Source organism: Mauremys mutica, chromosome 2 (genome assembly GCF_020497125.1).
Source record: "Mauremys mutica isolate MM-2020 ecotype Southern chromosome 2, ASM2049712v1, whole genome shotgun sequence".
Taxonomy (NCBI): Eukaryota; Metazoa; Chordata; order Testudines; family Geoemydidae; genus Mauremys; species Mauremys mutica.
Genome location: NC_059073.1, coordinates 131,671,797 through 131,692,103, shown reverse-complemented (window position 1 = coordinate 131,692,103; position 20,307 = coordinate 131,671,797). Strand labels below are relative to the sequence as shown.

Genomic DNA, 20,307 nt, shown 5'->3' with positions numbered 1-20,307 from the left:
TCTGCATTGTCTCCATCTCTTGGAACTTGATAACATTTAGTCCAGTTCCTAAAGATCGGTTAGGTAATTAACTTGGGCTCTCTCTGCTGGCTGCATGACTTTGCCACAGAAAAATTAACAATACTGCAGGATATGGCTTGCCAGTGGCTCCGGTTATTTTTGTTATCAATCTACCACCAAGTCAGTGGACAATAAATGCTTTCCCTGTGGATAAATAATCAATATCTACAAAGGGGCACCCGGATAAATGGCTTTTATCTTGGAAATTCAGATCTTTTCCTGAGCTGAACCCTTCTCCCTCCAAACCCTGTTTGCTCCCTGTAAGTGACACCAGTTCAGCATGCACACTCTGCCAATGGGACCCTGTAGTGAGGCGGCCGCCCCAGAGAGGGACGAGCCCTTACAGACGCCAAAGTGGGCGGAGTCACTGGAGCCTGCGCCCGCCCCTCAGAGGTCAAGGCGCAGGGCAGGAAGTATAAAAGCCCAGCCCCAGGGCTCAGAAGCTGCCTGGCTGCCAGAGAGGCCAGATGCTGATGCCCTAGCTCCCGCTGGGGAGACTCCTGCTGCCTGCGACTGACCCGAGGACTGGCCATACTTGCGGAGACTGGACGCCGACCAGATGCTGGAAGAGCCCCTAAGCCGACCGGTACAAAGGGACCCCGAGGAGCTGCCCAGTTTACCCCTCGCTCAGTACCCCGAGGAGTCCCTGGTGTGGGACGCTGTGGAAGACGCCGCTGAGACACAGGTACCGGTAGAGGGGGAGGTCGGAAGTGGCCCGGGGGCAGCCGACCCTAGTCTGGCTGCAGCACACCCAGAGCCAATGTCAGTGTGTTGCGGCCAGGATCCCCACTGACAGCAGCAGGCTGCCTGCCGCTGTTAGGGCCCCGGGCTGGGACGCAGAGGAGTGGGTGGGCCTGTGTCCCCCCTGCCACCCCACTCACGGGTGGCAGTCTCCCCCTCGCCCTGACGCTCAGGCCCAGGAGCCTGGGCTTAAACTACTGAACTGCTTTGCTCAGCCCCTGCCTGAGGGCCTGAGCTCCTGGCTGTTCCTTGTCCTACCAGGCTAATTCGCCGGTGCACAGGACTCGTGTAGTGAGGTGGCCCGTCTCCCAGCTGCCCCAGAGAGGGGCGAACTCCAACAGCGGACGTTTACAGACCCATGGCAGTGGCAGGTTGTAGACAGAAATTAGTGAATGAATACTGCACACAGTTTGAAGGGATACCGCCCCAGAACACCAAAGGACCAGCCTTGAAGGGTTTAAAAATAGATGCTCCAGAACTCCTCGACAGTTATTATCCTGTTGAACTCATTTGCTTTCAATCATTGCTATGAACAGTGGATGATGTGATATAGGATAACTATTTAGGCCCAAATCCTCTGCCTAAGAGCCATTGCTAGTATCTGGGTTGGGTGCTGGGCAAAAACATGGGAGAAATGAGGGTGAGGCGCTCTCCCCGCCTGATTTTAATAAGCAGCAGTGGAGACTCTCCACGGAATCGATTGTGTCCCAAGAGCGTAGGCCCCAATTCAGCAAAGCATTTAAGTTGTGCTTAAGTCTCTCTCTGCTCAGCCCAGCGTGTGCTTAACTGCAAGTGTGTCCCTTCCGTGGGGCACAAGCACATGCTCAGAGTGGCTGAATCGGTGCCTGAATAGCAGCATGGCCCCCCTCTCACCGCAGTGGGCTGCACAGACAGGCGCTGGATGAGCTGCATGGGAGTGATCCCGATGCTCCTGCCCTCACTCCCATTCGGCACTAGGCCTCTCTATGCATGGGGAAGGGCCGGGACTTGTGCCGTGGTGTCAAGTTCCCCAGTGCAACGTGAATACGTAACCGTCTCAAAGACACGTCAGGCACTGGGGTTAAATTCAGCAAGTCTAACGGAGTCCAGAGGGAGTCTTAGTTGGCCTAATTTACGCCTGTCTGTCCTTCCCACCCCTCACCTTCTTGCGCCTGCTTCCCACTCCTCAGTACATGTACCACATTAACAGAGTCCTTTATACTTCAGTAGGTGGGATTAAGTAGGTGTCAGGGGAGCATAAGGGAATCCAGCTTTCACATCATGAACCTCAACTCTGAGCTGGGTTCCTTTTCCTTTATTTTCACAATTTTCCCTCTGTTGTCATTTACTTTCTAGAAAAACACCTGGTGCACTGGGCAAAATATCTTTTTTTATAGCGGAAACATCAATTCACCTAATCACATTGTGCCACTAGCATGGCATAGGTGTTGTTGTTCCTTCCACTGCCTTGAAACATTCCAAACAGGCAATTTGCTTCCTAGGAACATCATGTGGATAGACTAATGTCTTTTGTAGGTTAGCATTCAGCAAAGTCGATAGTGGGGGTAGCGTTCATCTAGCTTCTAGGAATCAAACTTGAATGGCAGGAAAAGGATTTTATTCCTTAATTTTAGCTTTCATTGTTCAGTGAACCATATGTATTTTTTCTGAGGACAAAGAGGAAAGGAAAAGATTCATCCATTATACATACCCCGTGATTCATTTTTTTTCTTTATATGTTGACACAAATCATGCCGAAGAAGGTGAAGAAATCATGTTTATTTCTGGTTGAAGACTGATTACATCACAATCATGGATAATTTAATAGAGCAATTTTATATTCTCAGAAGAAATCTAAGAATAAATATGAAAAAAATAAAATATTTTATTTCCACTGTCTTTGAGGATGAGTGATGTTTAGATGCTGTTTCTTAAAGGATATTTATCATACGTTAGACCGTGTGCTGAATATATTATCTTGAAAGGGTAAAAAAAAAAATCCATCCAAATATTTTAACTCACCACAAAATTAAAAAAGAAAATCCATGTATTTGTCCAAAGTGAAGATTTAGTTATACGTTAATTAATGAATCCACATAGGAAATGCTCATTGTCCAAGAAAGCATCCTTTTTATTGGTTAATAGACTCTTCTTTGCAGAAAAAATCTTGATGTTTTTTCCTTCTTTTGACTGATGAATCACTATTGATTCTTCAGGCTGTAATACAAAAAGGAAGCAGAGATAAGTTTCTTTCTTGTTTCTCCTAGTTTTTGTTTTTGCTTGTTTGCTGCTGCTGTATAAGAGTCTCTCTGTGCACCTATTTCCATCATTTACCCATGTAACCTTGAGTACATCCTATGTACCTGACTGCTTATTCAATTATATACCATCTTGTAATTGTTCCTAGGAGACAAAGGTAGAACAAGATTCAGTGATTAGAAGTTGAAGCTAGATAAATTTGGAGTAGAAACAAGGCACACATTTTTAACAGTGAGGGTGATTAACCGTTAAAACAACTTACCATAGGTTTGTGGTGGATTCTTCATCACAGGACTCAGTTACATCAAGACTGGATGTTTTTCTAAGAGAGATGCTCTAATTCATCCACAGCTATTGCCTTGTAGCAGAAATTAATTCAGAGAAGTCCTATGACCCGTGCTATGCAGCAAGTCAGAATAGATGATCACAATGGTTTCTTTTGGCCTTAATCTCTCTGAACCTATCAATCAAACGATTACTGTAGTATCTGAGCACCTCACAAGCAGCTTTATCCTCACAAACACTTCCGGGAAGAAAAGAAATATTAGCATCCTCATATTACGGATGGGGAATTCAGGCATGGAGCAATTAGGATCTTTGCTCATAGTCATGGAGAAAGTCTGTTTCAGAGTCTGGAGCTGAACCTACATCCCAGACCAGTGTCTTCATGGCAGCACCACCCTTCTTTTTACATACGTATTTCACTGTACCATTGGGTTAAACAGTCACCTTCCTTTAAGTCCTCAGTATAAACCTAGAGTTTGTGCACACTAGGCAATATATTTTTGACAACTGAGAAAATTTCCAGGCAGTAAAATAACATGATCTAATATTTATAATTTGTGAGATGGGCTCATGTTTACTTTTTAAAATTGAAGTAATTTCTCCATACACCAAACACCAAGAAAACAAACAAAAACACAAATTGCACAAGCCATTCAGTGGTTTTCATATTATGATCAAAGCATCAGAGGATATCAGAGACATCTTATTTTCACTTATATTAAAAGGGAATGGAGAGAATTTAATATTGAGGGGAAATCTTACACATTCGCTTTTTATAGGCAGTGTAATTATTCAGATCATCTCTGGAAGAAGCAAAATAATGACAAATTAAAATGCCTTTGAATCCCATCTACTTTTATAATTGTTCATCTGCTATAGTTGTTATTGCTCTAAACTTCTCTGTATTTTAGTCAGTATCCTGCACAAGACCAAAAGCACATGGAAAATTTCATCGCTATTAACAAATGTTGCAGTCATCAAGATAAAAAAAACATTTTTAATTTGAAACAGATGTGCTGTGTAGCTCAGGTATTTAAAGATATCTCCTGAAATGTAATGGAAATCTAGCCTTAGAGAGAGAGAGAGATCATTCCTGAAGGATAAATGTAATTTATTCTATAGCTTTCTTAGGATGGAAGCTACTTGTAGAACAGAATAAAAACAAATACAGCATAATAAAATATCACTCCTCTAAAATGCAACCACATAAAACCAAAATGATGGGGTCAAATTTAGAAGTTGTTTGCAAAAATGCATTTATAGGGCGGAAAAAAACCCTAAAGGTTTATGGTGCTTTTTGAAAGTGCTGAGGGATGATATGAGAAGGTTTCTGTGATGGGGATGGAGTTCCACATCATAACAAAGCGAATATACTATTGCCTGCCAGCTTGAGAGGCAATGGTGAGCTCCCAAGACGGTGGTAATTTTTAAGGGCAGTCAATGTGAGGTTCAAGGAGCAGGATTCAAATGAAGCCAGTGCCAGGAGCTTGTAGGACTTGGAAAACCAGGAGTGCCAATTTAAAGTCAATCTGCCACTTACTTTGCTGATTCTGGACAAGACCACATGCACTGGACCTTGCAAACATCTTATCTTTTTAAGTTTTAATTTTAAGTTTGAGGCTAACACGGGATGGGTTTGAGGCATTATCACAGGTGAAAGAAGAGAACAATCCGAATGAACTTTGGAATGAAATGACAACTGTCATGCTCAAATCTGCCAAATAACACGTTCCAAAATGTCAGCATTGGACCACACTATGGTTAACAGAAAAAGTGTTTGGACTGGCAAAAAATGATGCAGAATGACAGAGTGACTTGAAGACTGAAGCACCTAGGAGAGAGTACAAAGAACTTAACAGGCAGATCTGAAAGCAGACTAGACCAGACAAGAGTGACTACATCAGGGCAAAGTGTGAGGAACTTGAGAGTCACAAAAAGAGTACTACAAAAGGTAAGTATGTTCATAATGGTCAGACTTCTTATCAGAAAGTTTCCCCTATAATCAAGCATAATACAAGATCATGATGGCAGAGTCCTCACTGAAAGTGATGATATTAACCATGCTTGGACAGATTACTGTGCCAATCTGTATGCCTCAGCAGAGCCACTTATAATACAGGACGACAGAAAGGAGCGCATAGAGCCAGAATCATCAATCCTGTGAGTGGAACTGGTGCGTACTATTATGAAAACAAAGCCTGGGAAAGCACCAGCGGTAGATAACATACCAGTAGAATTGTTAAAAGAAATTAGTGACCTCAATACTGATATCATGGAGCAGGCAACCGCAAGTGATTTACCGGTGAGCAGGACGTGCAACATGGGTGTATTCTGTCTCCAAGCCTTTTCAGCACATACTCAGAATTTATTATATGACAAGACCTGGAAGCTTTTGACAGAGTGGAAAGAGCTGCGACTTCCATTGGTGAACATGTCTTAACTGACCTCACAGACTCCGATGACATGATGCTCTTTGCTAAAAGCACCGATACAAATGTTGGAGTTTGTAAAAACATGTAGTAAGGAATATGGTCTATACCTGAATGAGGTGAAAATGAAATGCATGCACACTGACATGATTAATAGGATGCAAGCAAACATCATGATTCAATTCATGAATTCAATTATTTGGGATCGTATATATCCAATCAAGGAGGCTGTTCCAAAGAAATCAAAAGATGACAAGAATGTCTTGCTCAGCAATGGCCTCCCTCAGGAAAGACTGGAAAAACAAAAAGACTGGAAGGAGGAGAGGGAGGGGGGAAGTGGGCTGCTTCCCCGTGTGTAGAGATTCAAGGAGTTTGAATCAAGGTATCTCTCTCTCCGGAGCAGGCTGGAGAGAGGGAAGAGAAGGGAGGGGGAAGGTTCCTCCTCTGTGAGTGGATCTGTGTTCCCAGGGAGTGTCTTTGAAGGGAGACGGGGGGGACAGAGGGGTGTCTCGATTCACCGAAATAATCGAGTGGTGGCAGCGAGAAGGAACCCCACCCTAAGGGTTAGGGTGGTGGCAGAATACATGCGGGTCCCCATCTTTGAACCCACAAGCTCAAAGTGGGGGTGAGATCCCATGACATCTCAATTGATTAGACTCTGCCTGTTGGTATGCATACTTCCACCTTTTCATGTTCTCTGTATGTATAAATATCTCCTGTCTGTGTGTTCCATTCTATGCATCCGAAGAAGTGAGCTTTAGCTCACGAAAGCTCATGCTAAAATAAATTTGTTAGTCTTTAAGGTGCCACAAGTACTCCTGGTTTTTTTTGCGGATACAGACTAACACGGCTGCTACTCTGAAACCTGGAAAAACAATGGCATCTCAAAATGTGCAAAGGCTCAATTGGTGACAAGCTTATTTTTTTTCACAGCAACTTACAGATGTGAAACTGCACAATTGCAGGAGGAGTAAAAAAATACACTTTTGCATGGCAGCCAACATATGGGAACTCGGATTGGAATGCCCCATATCCATTTACTGCTTTTCCCCATCTCTTGTATCTTGGAATACAAAATTCTTTAGGGCAGGAGTGTCTTTGCAACCCTTGTCTGTGCAGAATCTAGCACAATGGGACCCTAATCAGTGTCTCTAGATGCCTTCGTAATACAAATGGAATGTAATAATAATAATAGCATGGTGTAGAGGCACGCCAAGAACCTGTCTCACAACACATCCCCTGCCCAAAGGATAGAAAATGGGGGTGGTGGTGCTGGTGGTGGGGGGGGATGCTACTTCTATGTCCGGGTAAGGAGGGAAGCAACAAGACGGTGCATGAACACTAGACTGAGGAGAAGATAATTCTGTGATGTTCAGATACGACTATGATTAGAAGCATATAAGTGCAGACAGACAGAAAGCAAAGAGTCTGTTCCCTTTTTGCCAAGATGAATGTCCTGATTCTTGTGGCATCAGATATCTATCCAATTGCACAGCATCCCGCAGTGTCGGATGAAATGGACAGACAGGCATCCCATGTCTTTGTGCCTGCAGCTAATGCCTGGGAACTACAACTACAAAGCCCAGATAACGCAGGAACAGAGGAAATGGGGAGCTATTGCAATGCATTATTGTCTCAGCGCCTTCTAAATGCACATGGCCTATGTTAGATCCTAGAGTTAGGCACATGTTTCCTCCCCATCAGGCTGTAAGTATTTGTTTACACTTTCTTAAACAGAATGAAAAAGAATATGGAAATGCAATCATGGCAAAGAGTGACATTTCTCCAGGCACGATATTTACAATATTTTGATTAGCTCAGATTTCTGAATGGCAAAGCAGCTTATGTTAATAAATACCCAACTCCAATTAGACATCTGCATTCACAGTCTAAATAAAACCCACAACCACCAAGCATGTCATTTGCTTCTCAGTGGGCTATCAATCCCCTGGGCTTTCGCAAGAAGATGCACAATGATTAGGTGAACAGGCATGGGCAACAATCTGTCATGTGTTCATGATCTTCAGAACACTCTTGTCCAGGATGACATGGCAACTGCCAATCTCCAGTTGTTCATTTGGGCACCATCCTGCGCTCCTCATTCAGGAACAATCTCCCATTGGCTCCGTGGGAACTTTACATTAGTAACAACTACAGGATTGGGCCCATCTTCTCTCATTTGATTTCCTCCTCCGAAGCCCTGGTTTTGGGTATGTCTACACTACAGCCGGGGGTGTGAATGGCAGTTCATGTAGACCGACCTGTGCCAGCTGTACTCTAGCTAGCTTGCTAGCAGTAGAAATGAGGACGCCATGGCTTGGCCTTCAGTGGTAGCTGCACAAGCCCACCAGACTCCCCAGGGCACGTACTCACTTGTGCCGCCAGCACTGAAGCCTGCACCAAGACGTCCTCATTCCTAATTTTAGCAAGCTAGCTAGAGCACAACTAGTTACTCCTGAGGGAATTCTGCAGCAAAAAATTAAAAATTCTGTGCACAGTATTTTAAAATTCTGCAAAAATCTATTTATCAATAATAAATGTGGAGGCTCCAGCATGGCAGTGGGAAGCACAGGCCACTGGCTGAACGGGACATGGACTTGGTGGTGAGGCTGCACCCACCCCTGATATAGCACAAGGGCTGGACCTGCCCTAGAAATGTCCCAGGGCCCTGCCCCTCCATGCCAGCCGCACCAAGCATGGGCAGGCAGGCAGGCTTAGCCCAGCAGGATCCCAGTGTGTGGGGGGAGAGTTCTGTGTGGGGCAATCTGGGTCTGGGTGGCTCAGTGGGAGGTCTGGGTGGGTGGGGATCTGGATGCACAGGGGCTTGTTGCAGGGTTCCAGGTGCAGGAGCAATGGGACTCTGCAGGGGATCCAGGCAGGGCCGGCTCCAAACCCCAGTGCGCCAAGCGCGCGCGTGGGGCAGCATTTTAACGGGAGGGCGGCAGGCGGGTCCGGCGGACCTTCCGCAGTCATGCCTGCGGGAGGTCCAACGGAGCCACGGGACGACCGGACCTCCCGCAGGCATGACTGCGGAAGCTCCACCGTAGGCATGGGACCAGCGGCACGTCTGCGGGAGGTCCCGCGAAGGCGCGGGACCGGCGCCCGGCAGCGCGAGCGGCACAGCGCGCCACCCTGCTTGGGGTGGCAGAATTCGTAGAGCCGCCCCTGGATCCAGGTGAAGGTGGTTGGGGCTCAGCAGGGGGTCTAGGTGTGAGAGGTTTAGCGGGGGGGTCTGGATGCAGCTGGTTGGAGTTTGGGTGCAGGGACTCATCAGGGTGGGGGTTGGAGTGCTAGGGGACTCACCAGGGGGGTAATCTGGGTGAAGAGGGATGGGAAGGGGGTCCAACTGTAGGAAGTGAGGCTCAGCGGGGTGAGGGTTGGTGTGGGAGGGCTTGATGGGGGGTTCTGGGTGCAGGGATTGCGTGGACAGTGGAGCAGCTCCCCATACAGTGACCCCTCCCCACATGGCTGAGGAGCAATGGGAGTGGGAGGGGCAGAGCTTTCTGTAGCTGGGGGGGGGGTGTCTGACCTGGCCCAGGCTGCTATTTCAGGAGAAGAGCAAGTCTCGTCCTTCCCAGCCCAGCCGGGACTAGTAGCTGAGCAGGGTAGGAGCCACCAGCTGAGGCATCCTCAGCTCCACATCCCCCCCTCTCCCTGCAGTGATTTACCTCTCCGCCAGCTGCTCCAGGTACCCAAAACGATGCGTTCGCATTGCTGGGGAGGGGCACATGACCGCTCCTGAGGCTTCCCTTTGCTTCCCCTTCAGAAAGTCATTTTTCTGCAGGGAAGCAAAGAAATCTGTGGAGGACATGAATTGTGCGCATGCACAGTGGTGCAGAATTCCCCCAGGAGTAGCTAGTGCAGGTGTGTCTACACAAACTGCCAGTCTTACCCCTGGCTGCAACATAACGGAACCCTTTGAGAAAGGAATTATAATTATGTGGGGTGCAAGAATGGCACCTGGGAATGGATAAATGACTAGTTATAAAAATACAGAGAGCATGTGAGAGCTCCAGCAGATAACAGGGAAGTTTTGCTGGTAAAAGAAAAAAAACTGAAAAGAGGGAAGATAAAGTTCCTGTTCATGGAAGTTGGTGTCATTATTAGCTACATCATAAGACACTAACTACTAGGGGCTGAGGAGAATCTGATGTGTCTGCTCCTCATCGCCTACAGCCAAGACACATCTCAAGCTCTCAGTACTCTCAGGTAGATATAAATCAGGACAGCTCCACAGCAGCCAATGCAGCTACAACAAATTACAACAGCTGAGGAGCTGGCCTCCAATGGTCTATTAGCTACAAATAAGATAATAAAAGAAACATGGTTTCCACCCAAGTTGTTGCTGGTTGCATCAGACAGACGTGAGGCCCAACAGAGCGGCTGGAATCGGAATACAACAAATACAAGGGACAGATTTTGAAAGCCCTGTTTTACCGCAAAATGGGTGTGTGTTGTGGTCTGTCTGGCAGTGAAAGCAAGATGGGAAATGCTGCAGAGACCAATGAGAGACACAGCATTGCAACGATGGAACTGGAGCCACACGAGGGGACAGTTTCTCTATCTCAGAATCTTCTTCCTGAAGTCTAGAGTCTCATTAGTAGTAATAGTATTACAGTTGCACCATGAGGCCTGCACTGAGATCAGGGCTCCCCTGTGCTAGGCACTGTACTCACACATAGCTAGTGACAGTCCCTGCCCCAAAGCGCTCATAATCTAAACAGACAAGACAGACAAAGGGTGGAGGAGAAACTGAGGCACAGAGAGGGACAGTAGCTTGCCCAAGGTCACGCGGCAGGTCAGTAACTAAGCCAGGAACAGAATCCAGGACCCTGACACTCAATCCCTCCCGTATCCTCAGATGAGGGGACTGGGGCACAGGGAGATTAAAGGGCAGATTTTTCATAAGTGCTTTGCAGCCATAACTTCAGCTGAAGCCAAAGGGAGCTGCGGCCTGAGTAACTCACCCCAGCTCACACAGGGACACTGACAGAGCCAGGAGTCGAATCCCAGTGCAGTGCCTTAACCAAAAAAATCCTTCCTCTTGGCATGAAGGTCAATAGGACTGTGCTTGTAAATCACTTAGCCAATGGGAGTTAGGCACCTAGGTGCTTTTGAGAATCAGACCAGGAGCCTACCTGCATCTTTACGCATCTAAATACCTTTAAAGTTCTGGTCCACTGGCATTTTTTAAACTCCCACCCTGCAAGCCTTATTTCTATATGAAAAACCCCTGAGAACTGATCCGGAGCTGCAACAGGGCCCATACGTTCATTTATCCAAGCAGAGATATTTCTAGTTGAACATGGTGATGAATGCAATCTATTTTACCTGTTTACTGTATGTGCATGCTAATAAATAAGGAATAATTTTTACGAATTAATATGGAATGCTAAGATTTCTTCACATCCAGAATCTGTAGGTACTGAATGATATTACTCACCTAACTGGGGGTTATTTTTAGAAACATTTTTATTGGCTCTTTCCAGACTATATGAAACAAACCAGAAAAGAGCCAAGAGTTTTGTCACTTATTGTTTGTCATCAACAATGAAGAGCAAGGCCAATTATTATTAGCAGGTAAATATGCCAAATTATCTGTGATGGGATGTTAGATGGGGTGGGATCTGAGTTACTACTGATAATTCTTTCCTGGGTGCTGGCTGGTGAGTCTTGCCCACATGCTCAGGATTTAGCTGATCGCCATATTTGGGGTCGGGAAGGATTGGCAGAGGCCCTGGAGGTTTTTCGCCTTCCTCTGCACTGCAGCGTGGGGCACGGGTCACTTGCTGGAGGATTCTCTGCACCTTGAGGTCTTTAAACCACGATTTGAGGACTTCAATAATTCAGACGTAGGTTAGAGGTTTGTTACAAGAGTGGGTGGGTGAGATTCTGTGGCCTGCGTTGTGCAGGAGGTCAGACTAGATGATCATAATGGTCCCTTCTGACCTTAAAGTCTATGAGTCTATGTGACTGTCTTCAAATGGTTCCCAGTTAATGTGACCCTTCCCCCTGTTATTGCAGCCCTGCACAAATCCTGGCTTCCATTTGCCATCGGTCCCCATGGAAACTAGGCTGCTTACGGTGACTGTGATCCAGTGCAAGAGGACACTCACAATCACACACCATGCCATGCCTCCTGCTTCATGAACCATTCTGTTCGCTTGTTGTTCATTTTGCAGGGGCGGGGGTGTAAAAAGAACACATTTATTTTTGGAAAGCAAGTCAGACAATGACTCAATCACCTTGGCACTGTTTACAAATCCCTAATTAAAGGTTTAGTTCTCCTCCCCCACTGCAGATGTTCCAGAGTCCAGCCTCATTTCAGAATGTTTGTGTATTTGCATGTGTGTTTGTGGGCATGCATGCACGCAAGAACTATGTATCTAAGCTATAGATTCACAAGGTAAAATTTAAAAAAGTAGCTCTCACTCATCAGCCTTGCACATGAATGTCTAACTCTCACCAAACCTGCCAGGAGGACTACACAACCACTGGGGTGAACATATTCTACAGCATCGCAGATTTTTGCTGCTTTTATAAGAAACCCTCTTCTGTAACTGGTTCTAATCCCTTCAATCCCGAGGTTCATTATAGGATCTCAAGTGGATCTGTATTTTCTTTTTTATATATAAAACTTAAAATATTTATGGTTTTGGGGGGGGGGGGGAATAAAGAGGCTCTTAGATGTAGCTTTGCATATTCACTGGCCAATGGAAAATCAGAGCTGACAACGCTAGCTGCATCCCTCTACATCGCTTATTAAATGCTGAAATATCAACCTAGTCAATTTCAGCAATTCTTTCCCCCTGCCACTTCTTCCCATCTTTGGTCAACCAAATTCAGCAGACCGGCATCCAGGATTCAGATCTGACTCTGAAAGTCCTGTAATGAAAGGTGGGGGTGGGGGGAGAAAGAGGGGAAATGTGAAGAGTCAGTTATATGGACTTTGAGTCCCAGCTTTGCTGACCGAGCCCCAGGACCATCAGCTTTGATGCTGAGAAATGAAGGAAGGTCAGAATAACATGGGCTGCTAAGCAGCAGCTCAAAGGCTGCTATTCAGTGAGTTATTTAAAGCATAATTTGGGGATGGATTGGCTGTGTGTTACCCTCTGGAACGCTTTCAGTAGCTGTAATAGAAATTTATTGTTTGGTTCACTCTTGTTTTATATGGCTCTTGTCTTACAGTTGCTCTCCAGAAGCCTAATCTGCTGGGTAATTTTGGAGTGCGATCATCTTTCCATGCCCAATCTGTCCCAAGAGGGCATGTCTTTCCTTTATAAAACATTTTTGAAAGTGTGCCAGGTTCATAAACTGTTTTTTGTTGCCTTGGATACAGCAGTTCCCTAGCAAACCCTTTGTGTTGAAAGGATAAGGGGAAAGTATCATCACTAACCAAAGATAACAGGAATGTTTAAAGGGGTGCAGCATATAGGAATAGGAATTGGCTAGGTAAGACATAGGTATAAGTTAAAGCAATAATGCAATGAATCTACAAGCCTCAAGGCCTGTAAGACAACAGCTTAGTTAAACTAATCAAGCCGCCCCAAAAGCCTTAGCATAAGCAGCTAACCAGGAGTAACCCTAGATTATAAAATATCACAAGAATAGAATGCTGTAATAGACAGGTATATTGCTGAAAGAATGGATGTGTCTTGAATCACTGAAGTTCACTGGCTGAGAAATGATTAGAACAACATTTGCCAGTGCTATTCACTTATGCCAAAGATCTTGTAAGTAAAACACCTCCATCTGCACTGATTTCATAGACATGGGCCATCATCTGTGTTAGGGCAGACCTGCATAATGCTTAAACTTTCTAAAATCTTTTAGCCCTTATTACTGTAATACCCATACTACACACTCATCCAAGCCCCAGAGAAATGCTTGCTTCAGTTCAGTTGCCTGCTTGCTATAAATAGAAGAGACTCCTACATGAAGCAATGTGCCAGATGTATTCCAGGAACAGATTTGGTCCAGATGAGCTTGGTGCTGGACTGGGGGAATTAGGGGAGAAAGGTAATTGTCGAGAACCCTTTATCTTATCACTAATTCTGTGCTGGCCTGGTACAGTCTATCTTAGAACAGACCCTTCTAGTGCATCATCCCCCATCAGCTCCATCTAAAAGAGGACACAGCCCCAAGAATTTCTTCAAATGAGCGAGTAAAATCTGTTCCAGACCAATTATAAAAATGAAGTTTTTATTTTGTGTAAATCCAAAATGCCGACCCTATTCTGTCTTACACATCTGCACTTCGCTATAGGAAATGAAGAATTCTATATTCATCTACTGAGTCACTTAGCCTCAAAGAAAATGGTATAAGAATGAACAATGAATAGACGAAATAGAATAATCAAAGCAATTTCCCATAGAAATTGGTCAGATGAACATCTTTATTTGGCATTCTATTATTACATTTGTAACATACGTTCCTATGAATATAATAGTAGGTTTCCCCTCTTATTAAATGCCCATGAAGAACTCGTGAGACATTACCAGATTTAAATAATTATGAGTAAGTGATAAGACACTATATTTAGAAGGAGCAATAAGAATATTAATTTGTGAAACAGCAGAAGGTCCTTTTAAAAAAAAAGAAAAACTGTCCACGTGAGTGATACTGTGAGTGATACTGTGATCTTAATGCAGGCGTCCTCACTTTTTGCCAAGATGAAAGTGACAGGGGCCTCCTGCTCAATAATTCATGCTTTTTCACAGCTCTAGAAAGCGTTGGGAATATTTGAACATTTCACCGAGTCTTGACACTAAAAGGGTATAATGCTACCTGCCTCTCTGGTGCCCAGATGTGGTAATGAACCATTAGAAGCCTTCTAGGCCCAAACTACTAACTGTAATCTCCTTCTGACAGGGTTACTTCAGCCAAAAAAATAGGAGGATTTAAAGGTTCCAAGTCTTCCTCCTCTCTGGGGGATGTGGAAGGAATTGCAGGTAGCAGCCATTTTCTCTCACGCACCTTACTTTCCTTTGATGTTCTGTATAATATTTTCCTCCATCCTGATGTCTTTTTAGCAGGTGGAGCAACAGGCCCAGTTCCCTGTTTTGCCAGTATGCTGCTCTTGTGAACAAATGACGCCCTTGAGTTTGAATAACTCTGAGAAGTTAAACAATCTTGGCACAAAGTAGGGTTCTTCCAACTTCTCCAAACTTTATTCTGAGCTCCATTCAAACCCTTCCATCTTTTTGTTCGGTTTTGTTCCCTCTAGTGAGGGACATAAAAGGATCAGAAAGAATTACCAGCTAGTGAGTTTGCAGCTGAATGTTGCAAATTCTTTTCCCAGGTCATAAGCACAAGCTGAGGAAATTCCAAAGCTCTGCAGTGGAAACATTCTGCTTTAGGTTTCTTCTACAGTCCAAGAGGCTAGAGATTCTCTCTCTCTCAAATTTTAATCAGAGCAGGTTGGGAGGAAAAATTCAGAAAAACAACACTGGGATACAGAGGAAACATCTTTCTACAAGGACCAATCCTCTAAGATTTGAAGATGACACCTTGTTAATTGCAGATGACTAAAAATATGCAATTGGTGATTGAAGAGCTGAATAAAGTATGAGGAATGGATACAAAATAAAAAATGTGAGGTTACATAGGTAACTGTGCAGAAGGCAACCTTGCTGATGTTGCCAGAATGAGAGACAGCTTCTTTAGCAGATCTCTATTTACCATCCAATTTATTTCAAATTACATCCATGAGGCTATTCTGCTATGCAAATGATTTGCTTTAGCCTTTGCTGTCTGAACAATAAAAAAAAGTCTATTGAAAATAACCCTTGCCTCTGAAATTAATGCTGGGTCATAGCCTCGGGGTCGGAGGGGTCCTAAAGCTCTTCTAGATTTTTCCTATGTAGGAGCAGACTCAGGAAGGCTGGCACTGGCAGGGGGAGGGTAAATGACAGCTCTCTGCGTTAGAGAGCAGGGGCTAATCCCAGCCAAAGGCTACAGATGTTCTTCTGGGATTCTGCTGGTAAAGACGGGCAGTTCTGTTTTCTGGCAGATAGAGCTCTGCTTATATAGCTCCTGTCCACGTAATAGCTGAGTGCCACACAAACCCTAAGCCTCACAATGCCACTGTGGGTCAGGGACATATGATCATCCAGCTTTACAGATGGAGAGCTGAGGCACAAGACATTATGCGACTCCCCCACAGTCACACAAGGGCTCTGGGGCAGAGCCTGGAACTGAACTGAGACCTCCTGAATCCCAGTCCTTGCTTATTAGGAGGTCCTATGGGGAAGTGCTAAATCACTGCCTTGCAGTGACCTCTGTTCCACACCACCCATTTATGGAGCTTCATTGGTCACTACAGGAAACAAAGGGTAGGAATAAATGCTCAATTTTCAGAATGGAGAGAGGTAAGTAACGGGGTCCTCCAAGGATCTGTACTGGGACCAGTCCTAGTCAACATATTCATAAATAATCTGGAAAAGGGGTAAACAGTGAGGTGGCTAAGTTTGCAGATGATACAAAACTATTCAAGATAGTTAAGTCCAAAGCTGACTGTGAAGAGCTACCAAGGGATCTCACTAAACTAGGTGATTGGACAACAATATGACAGATGAAATACAATGTTGATAAATGCAAAGTAATGCACATTGGAAACCATAATCCCAATTATACATACAAAAATGATGGAGTCTAAATTAGCTATTACCAGTCAAGAAAGAGAACTTGGAGTCATTGTGGATAGTTCTCTGAAAACATCGGCTCAGTGTGCAGTGGCAGTCAAAAAAGCAAACAATGTTAGGAACCATTAGGAAAGGGATTGTTAATAAGACAGTAAATATCATAATGCCACTATATAAATCTCTGATATGCCAACACCTTGAATATTGCATGCAGTTCTGGTCGCTCCATCTCAAAAAAGATTTATTAGAAATGAAAAAGGTACAGAGAAGGGCAACAAAAATGATTAAGGGTATAGAACAGCATACATATGAGGAGATTAAAAAGACTGGAACTCTTCAGCTTGGAAAAGAGATGACTGAAGGGGGATATGATAGAGGTCTATAAAATCATGGCTGGTGAGGAGAAAGTGAATAAGGAAGTGTTATTTACTCTTCACATACTATAAGAACTAGGGGTCATCCAATGAAATTAATAGGCATCAGGTTTAAAACAAACAAAAGGAAGTACTTCTTATCACAATGCACAGCCAACCTGTGTAATTCTTTGCCTTTGTGAAGGCCAAAAGTATAACTGGGTTCAAAAGATAGATCCAATAATGACTATCAGCCAAAATTGTCAGGGATGTAACCTCATGCTCTGGGTGTCCCTAAGCCTCTGACTGTCAGATGCTGGGACTGGACAACAGGGGATGGATCACTTGATGATTGCCCTGTTCTATTCATTCCCTTTGAAGCATCTGGCACCGCTCACTGTCGGAAGGTGTAACATTGGTCTAACCCAGTATAGCTGTTTTTATGTTCTTACAGCTACCCTTTGGTATCACAGATGTTGCAATTCTTTTGTGCTCCTACAACCTCACCCTCCCAGTGGATTATCAGTGACTGGGGACATAGGCCAGGGCTCATGCTAACATAGGGCTTGTCTACACTGGCACTTTACAGCGCTGCAACTTTCTCACCCGGGGGTGTGAAAAAACACACCCCTGAGCGCTGCAAGTTACAGCACTGTAAAGTGCCAGTGTAGACAGTGCACCAGCCCCAGCGCTGGGAGCTGCGCCCCTCGTGGAGGTGGGTTTTTTATAGCACTGGGAGAGCTCTCTCCCAGCACCATGCCACGACTACACCAGCTATGTTAAAGCACTGCTGCAGCAGCACTTTAACGTTGCTAGTGAAGATGTGCCCATGATGTAATGGACTTCATGCAAACCAAATCAATCTAGGGATGTCAAGTTCTTCAGGTGGAAAATCCTACAGCAATGCAGTGAATATGCTAAGATAAACGCATCTAAGACAATGACTGGAGAATGACAATGTGCAAGAAATGGATGTTAGGTTCGGCCAGTGGATTTAGCCTAAATTTATGTAATATAAAAAAAATTACCCTAATTTGGGGGCCATTCAGACACACAATGAATAAATAAGATCACAGCAAATGTGATTCACACTAGGCATCTTAGAAGGGCTCACATCAGCTGCGGAAATTGTAGGGGGAAAGGCTAGGCTTGCTCTTTGAGGAAAAAAAACAAGGCTCAGAAATTACTTCTCCCTTCTGGTTTGGCATAGCCCTGATTTATCCTCCTGAAAACTTCTGAGTCCTCTTAAACCACCTAAAATGTCTCAGAAACTAATGATATCTTTTAAATCCTTCATGTCAGAGTAATATTGAATACTTGTACCTGGAACCATTCCCAAAGCTCAAAGTATATTAAGAGAGATTAGTTCATTCATCTACTCTTTGGTACTATGTACCTTTATAATTTTATTTTAATAATTTATACAAATTGGCAGAGCAGATCCCCCTTGGAAAGTTGGCTAATAGGTAATTGCTTTATATCACAAAACAAATGTATTGACTTGGAACCATCTAATGTCCTTACAGTCAATGTCCTTCCCGTAGAGAGTGCACAAGAGAAGCTCCAAACTCAATGCCTTTAAGCTTGACTGATTGTGGCATCTGTACAAGGACTGGACGTTGTTGGCATGTCAGCCTGGTGGGTCACTGCTGTCCATTTGTTTTTCACATAAAAGGATGCATCTTTCAGGCTGGAGAAGTGGACAGACAGGCAAGCTGACCTCACAGCTGTTCCCTGGTTTGTCTCGAATACAGAATATTTCAGTGTTTAAGGAGAGAGAACGTTTCAACGGGATTATGTGACTGAGTCCAGACCCACACTTCAGCCCTAATCTCATGCAATGGCTTTTGGTTTAGTTTTGAAAAACTTCTCCCTGAACCCACAGAAGGCTCTCAGTTCTCACACGGGGTATTTCCTTTCTTCTTTTAAAGAAAGTCATAAAACCTATTCAATAGCTGCTTTTGCTTTCTGGCAAAATTATGCTACTCTGTTTGTCAGGTTCCATATTTGTCCTGCAGCCTGTCATCCCCTGTGCATCACATCTGTACTCCGTGTCCTATGAATATTAAGGAACATGCCTGGGATTAGGAACTTTTCTTTGCATTATTTATTGTTTTTATTTTTTGGCGTTTTCTCCCTGCTGAGCTGAAGACACAGATACAGTTTTATTAAAGAGGGAACATATATGTATTCAGAAGGATAATACATACTATCAAAGTCACTTAAAGTGGACTAATCTGTGTCCAATATTCTTTATAAATTAAAGCACTGACTGCACGTGGCAAAATGCAGACCAGCGTAAACTATGAGAAGTGCAAGTTATGAGTATAAAACGTTCAAGCTGTGCTGTAAATTTACACAGCACTTTAGAGAACAGAGATAAGAAACATTCCCTGCCCAAGGAGCTTACAACCTAAAGATGAGATAAATATAAAGCAAGTAATAGCTAACAGCTCAGGAGAGGGATGGTCTGATGGATACAAATGAAGGAAGGGGGGATTTTCTACAGAAGTGTGACTTCAGATGGGTACTGAAGGGAGAAGTGGAAGTTGTTTAGTAGATGAGGTCAATGGGAGTGTTCCATCCCTTTTAATTGTTGTAATATGCTAACCTTCGAACAACCATCGTTACACAAATTCCTCAAACTCAGCTCACCTGGCAGGAAGATCACACTCCTCTGAGCCAGAACTGAAATGCACAAAATCAGTTCAAGTGGTCCTGCTTTGAGCAGGGGGTTGGACTAGATGACCTCCTGAGGTCCCTTCCAACCCTGAGATTCTATGATTCTAAGTGTCCGGCATCAAGGCATAACTGGTTTCCTAGAAACCATGATAAGCTGAAAGCAGATTTACACCTGGGGTGGAGCCGTGAGGATGTATCAGGTTACCATACATCTGGTGCGCCAGACCAAAGCCAACCATCACTAATGAAATCTTAATGAAAACAGAGATTGAAGTAGAAAGCACAGCACAACACGAGATTCATTGTATTTTCAGCTAATTTCATTCCTTGTTTGAATTTTCTCACATCTCTGCACACAGATTTTGGCTGAGCTGAGAAGCATAAGTGCCAAATATACCACTTCTTCCCAAAGTATTTGTGACCTATTTGAAAACAGAACATGCTCAAAACTTGTGAGAAAGCCTGTTCTCATCAGGCTTCCATGCCAAAGAGTGATATCCAGAATGCTTTGCCACAACAAAGCTCTAGAGGAACAGGTAAACAAAGAACAAACACTGCATTTCAGGTTCAAAGAATGCAGTCAGACTGATCTATATTCAGCCCTGCCTCTCTCTACAGGTACCTACCAATATCTTTGTGTCTATATTTGTAAATCACTTTCGGATCCTTGGATGAAAGGCATTATGGGAGTGCATAGTGTTTTTCTTATATCTACATCTACGATCACCCACACCAGACAGACAGATAAGTACTACAGTTGAACCCTGTTATCTCGACGGCCTAGGGGTTTGCCAAAAGCCGTCGAGATAACCAATGATCGAGATAAACCCCTATCCACCCCCCCACCCCCTCCCTGCCCCCTTACCGCGCTGCCTG

General features: G+C 44.3%; 1 protein-coding gene and 1 long non-coding RNA gene across 14 annotated transcripts in view; one reads left to right on the top strand and one right to left on the bottom strand.

The window, feature by feature from the left end:
• ZMAT4 (zinc finger matrin-type 4) overlaps window positions 1-20,307 on the bottom strand; it is a 480,660-nt gene that overhangs the window by 306,719 nt on the left and 153,634 nt on the right. For 3 of the 13 annotated variants that reach the window (XM_045005490.1, XM_045005489.1, XM_045005492.1), the window contains exon 7: window positions 2,492-2,997. The exons of 8 other annotated variants lie outside the window; for them this stretch is intronic. In XM_045005490.1, the coding sequence (XP_044861425.1) occupies window positions 2,982-2,997 (16 nt within the window). In that variant the 3' untranslated portion in view covers window positions 2,492-2,981. Of the gene's footprint in view, window positions 1-2,491; window positions 2,998-9,461; window positions 9,532-20,307 lie in introns of those variants that run through there. 2 more of the 13 variants (XM_045005491.1, XM_045005493.1) reach the window with 2 other exon arrangements.
• LOC123363916 lies at window positions 518-11,950 on the top strand. The gene is made up of 3 exons (XR_006576942.1): window positions 518-745; window positions 11,243-11,333; window positions 11,778-11,950. It is a non-coding gene; the product is annotated as an uncharacterized LOC123363916 (long non-coding RNA).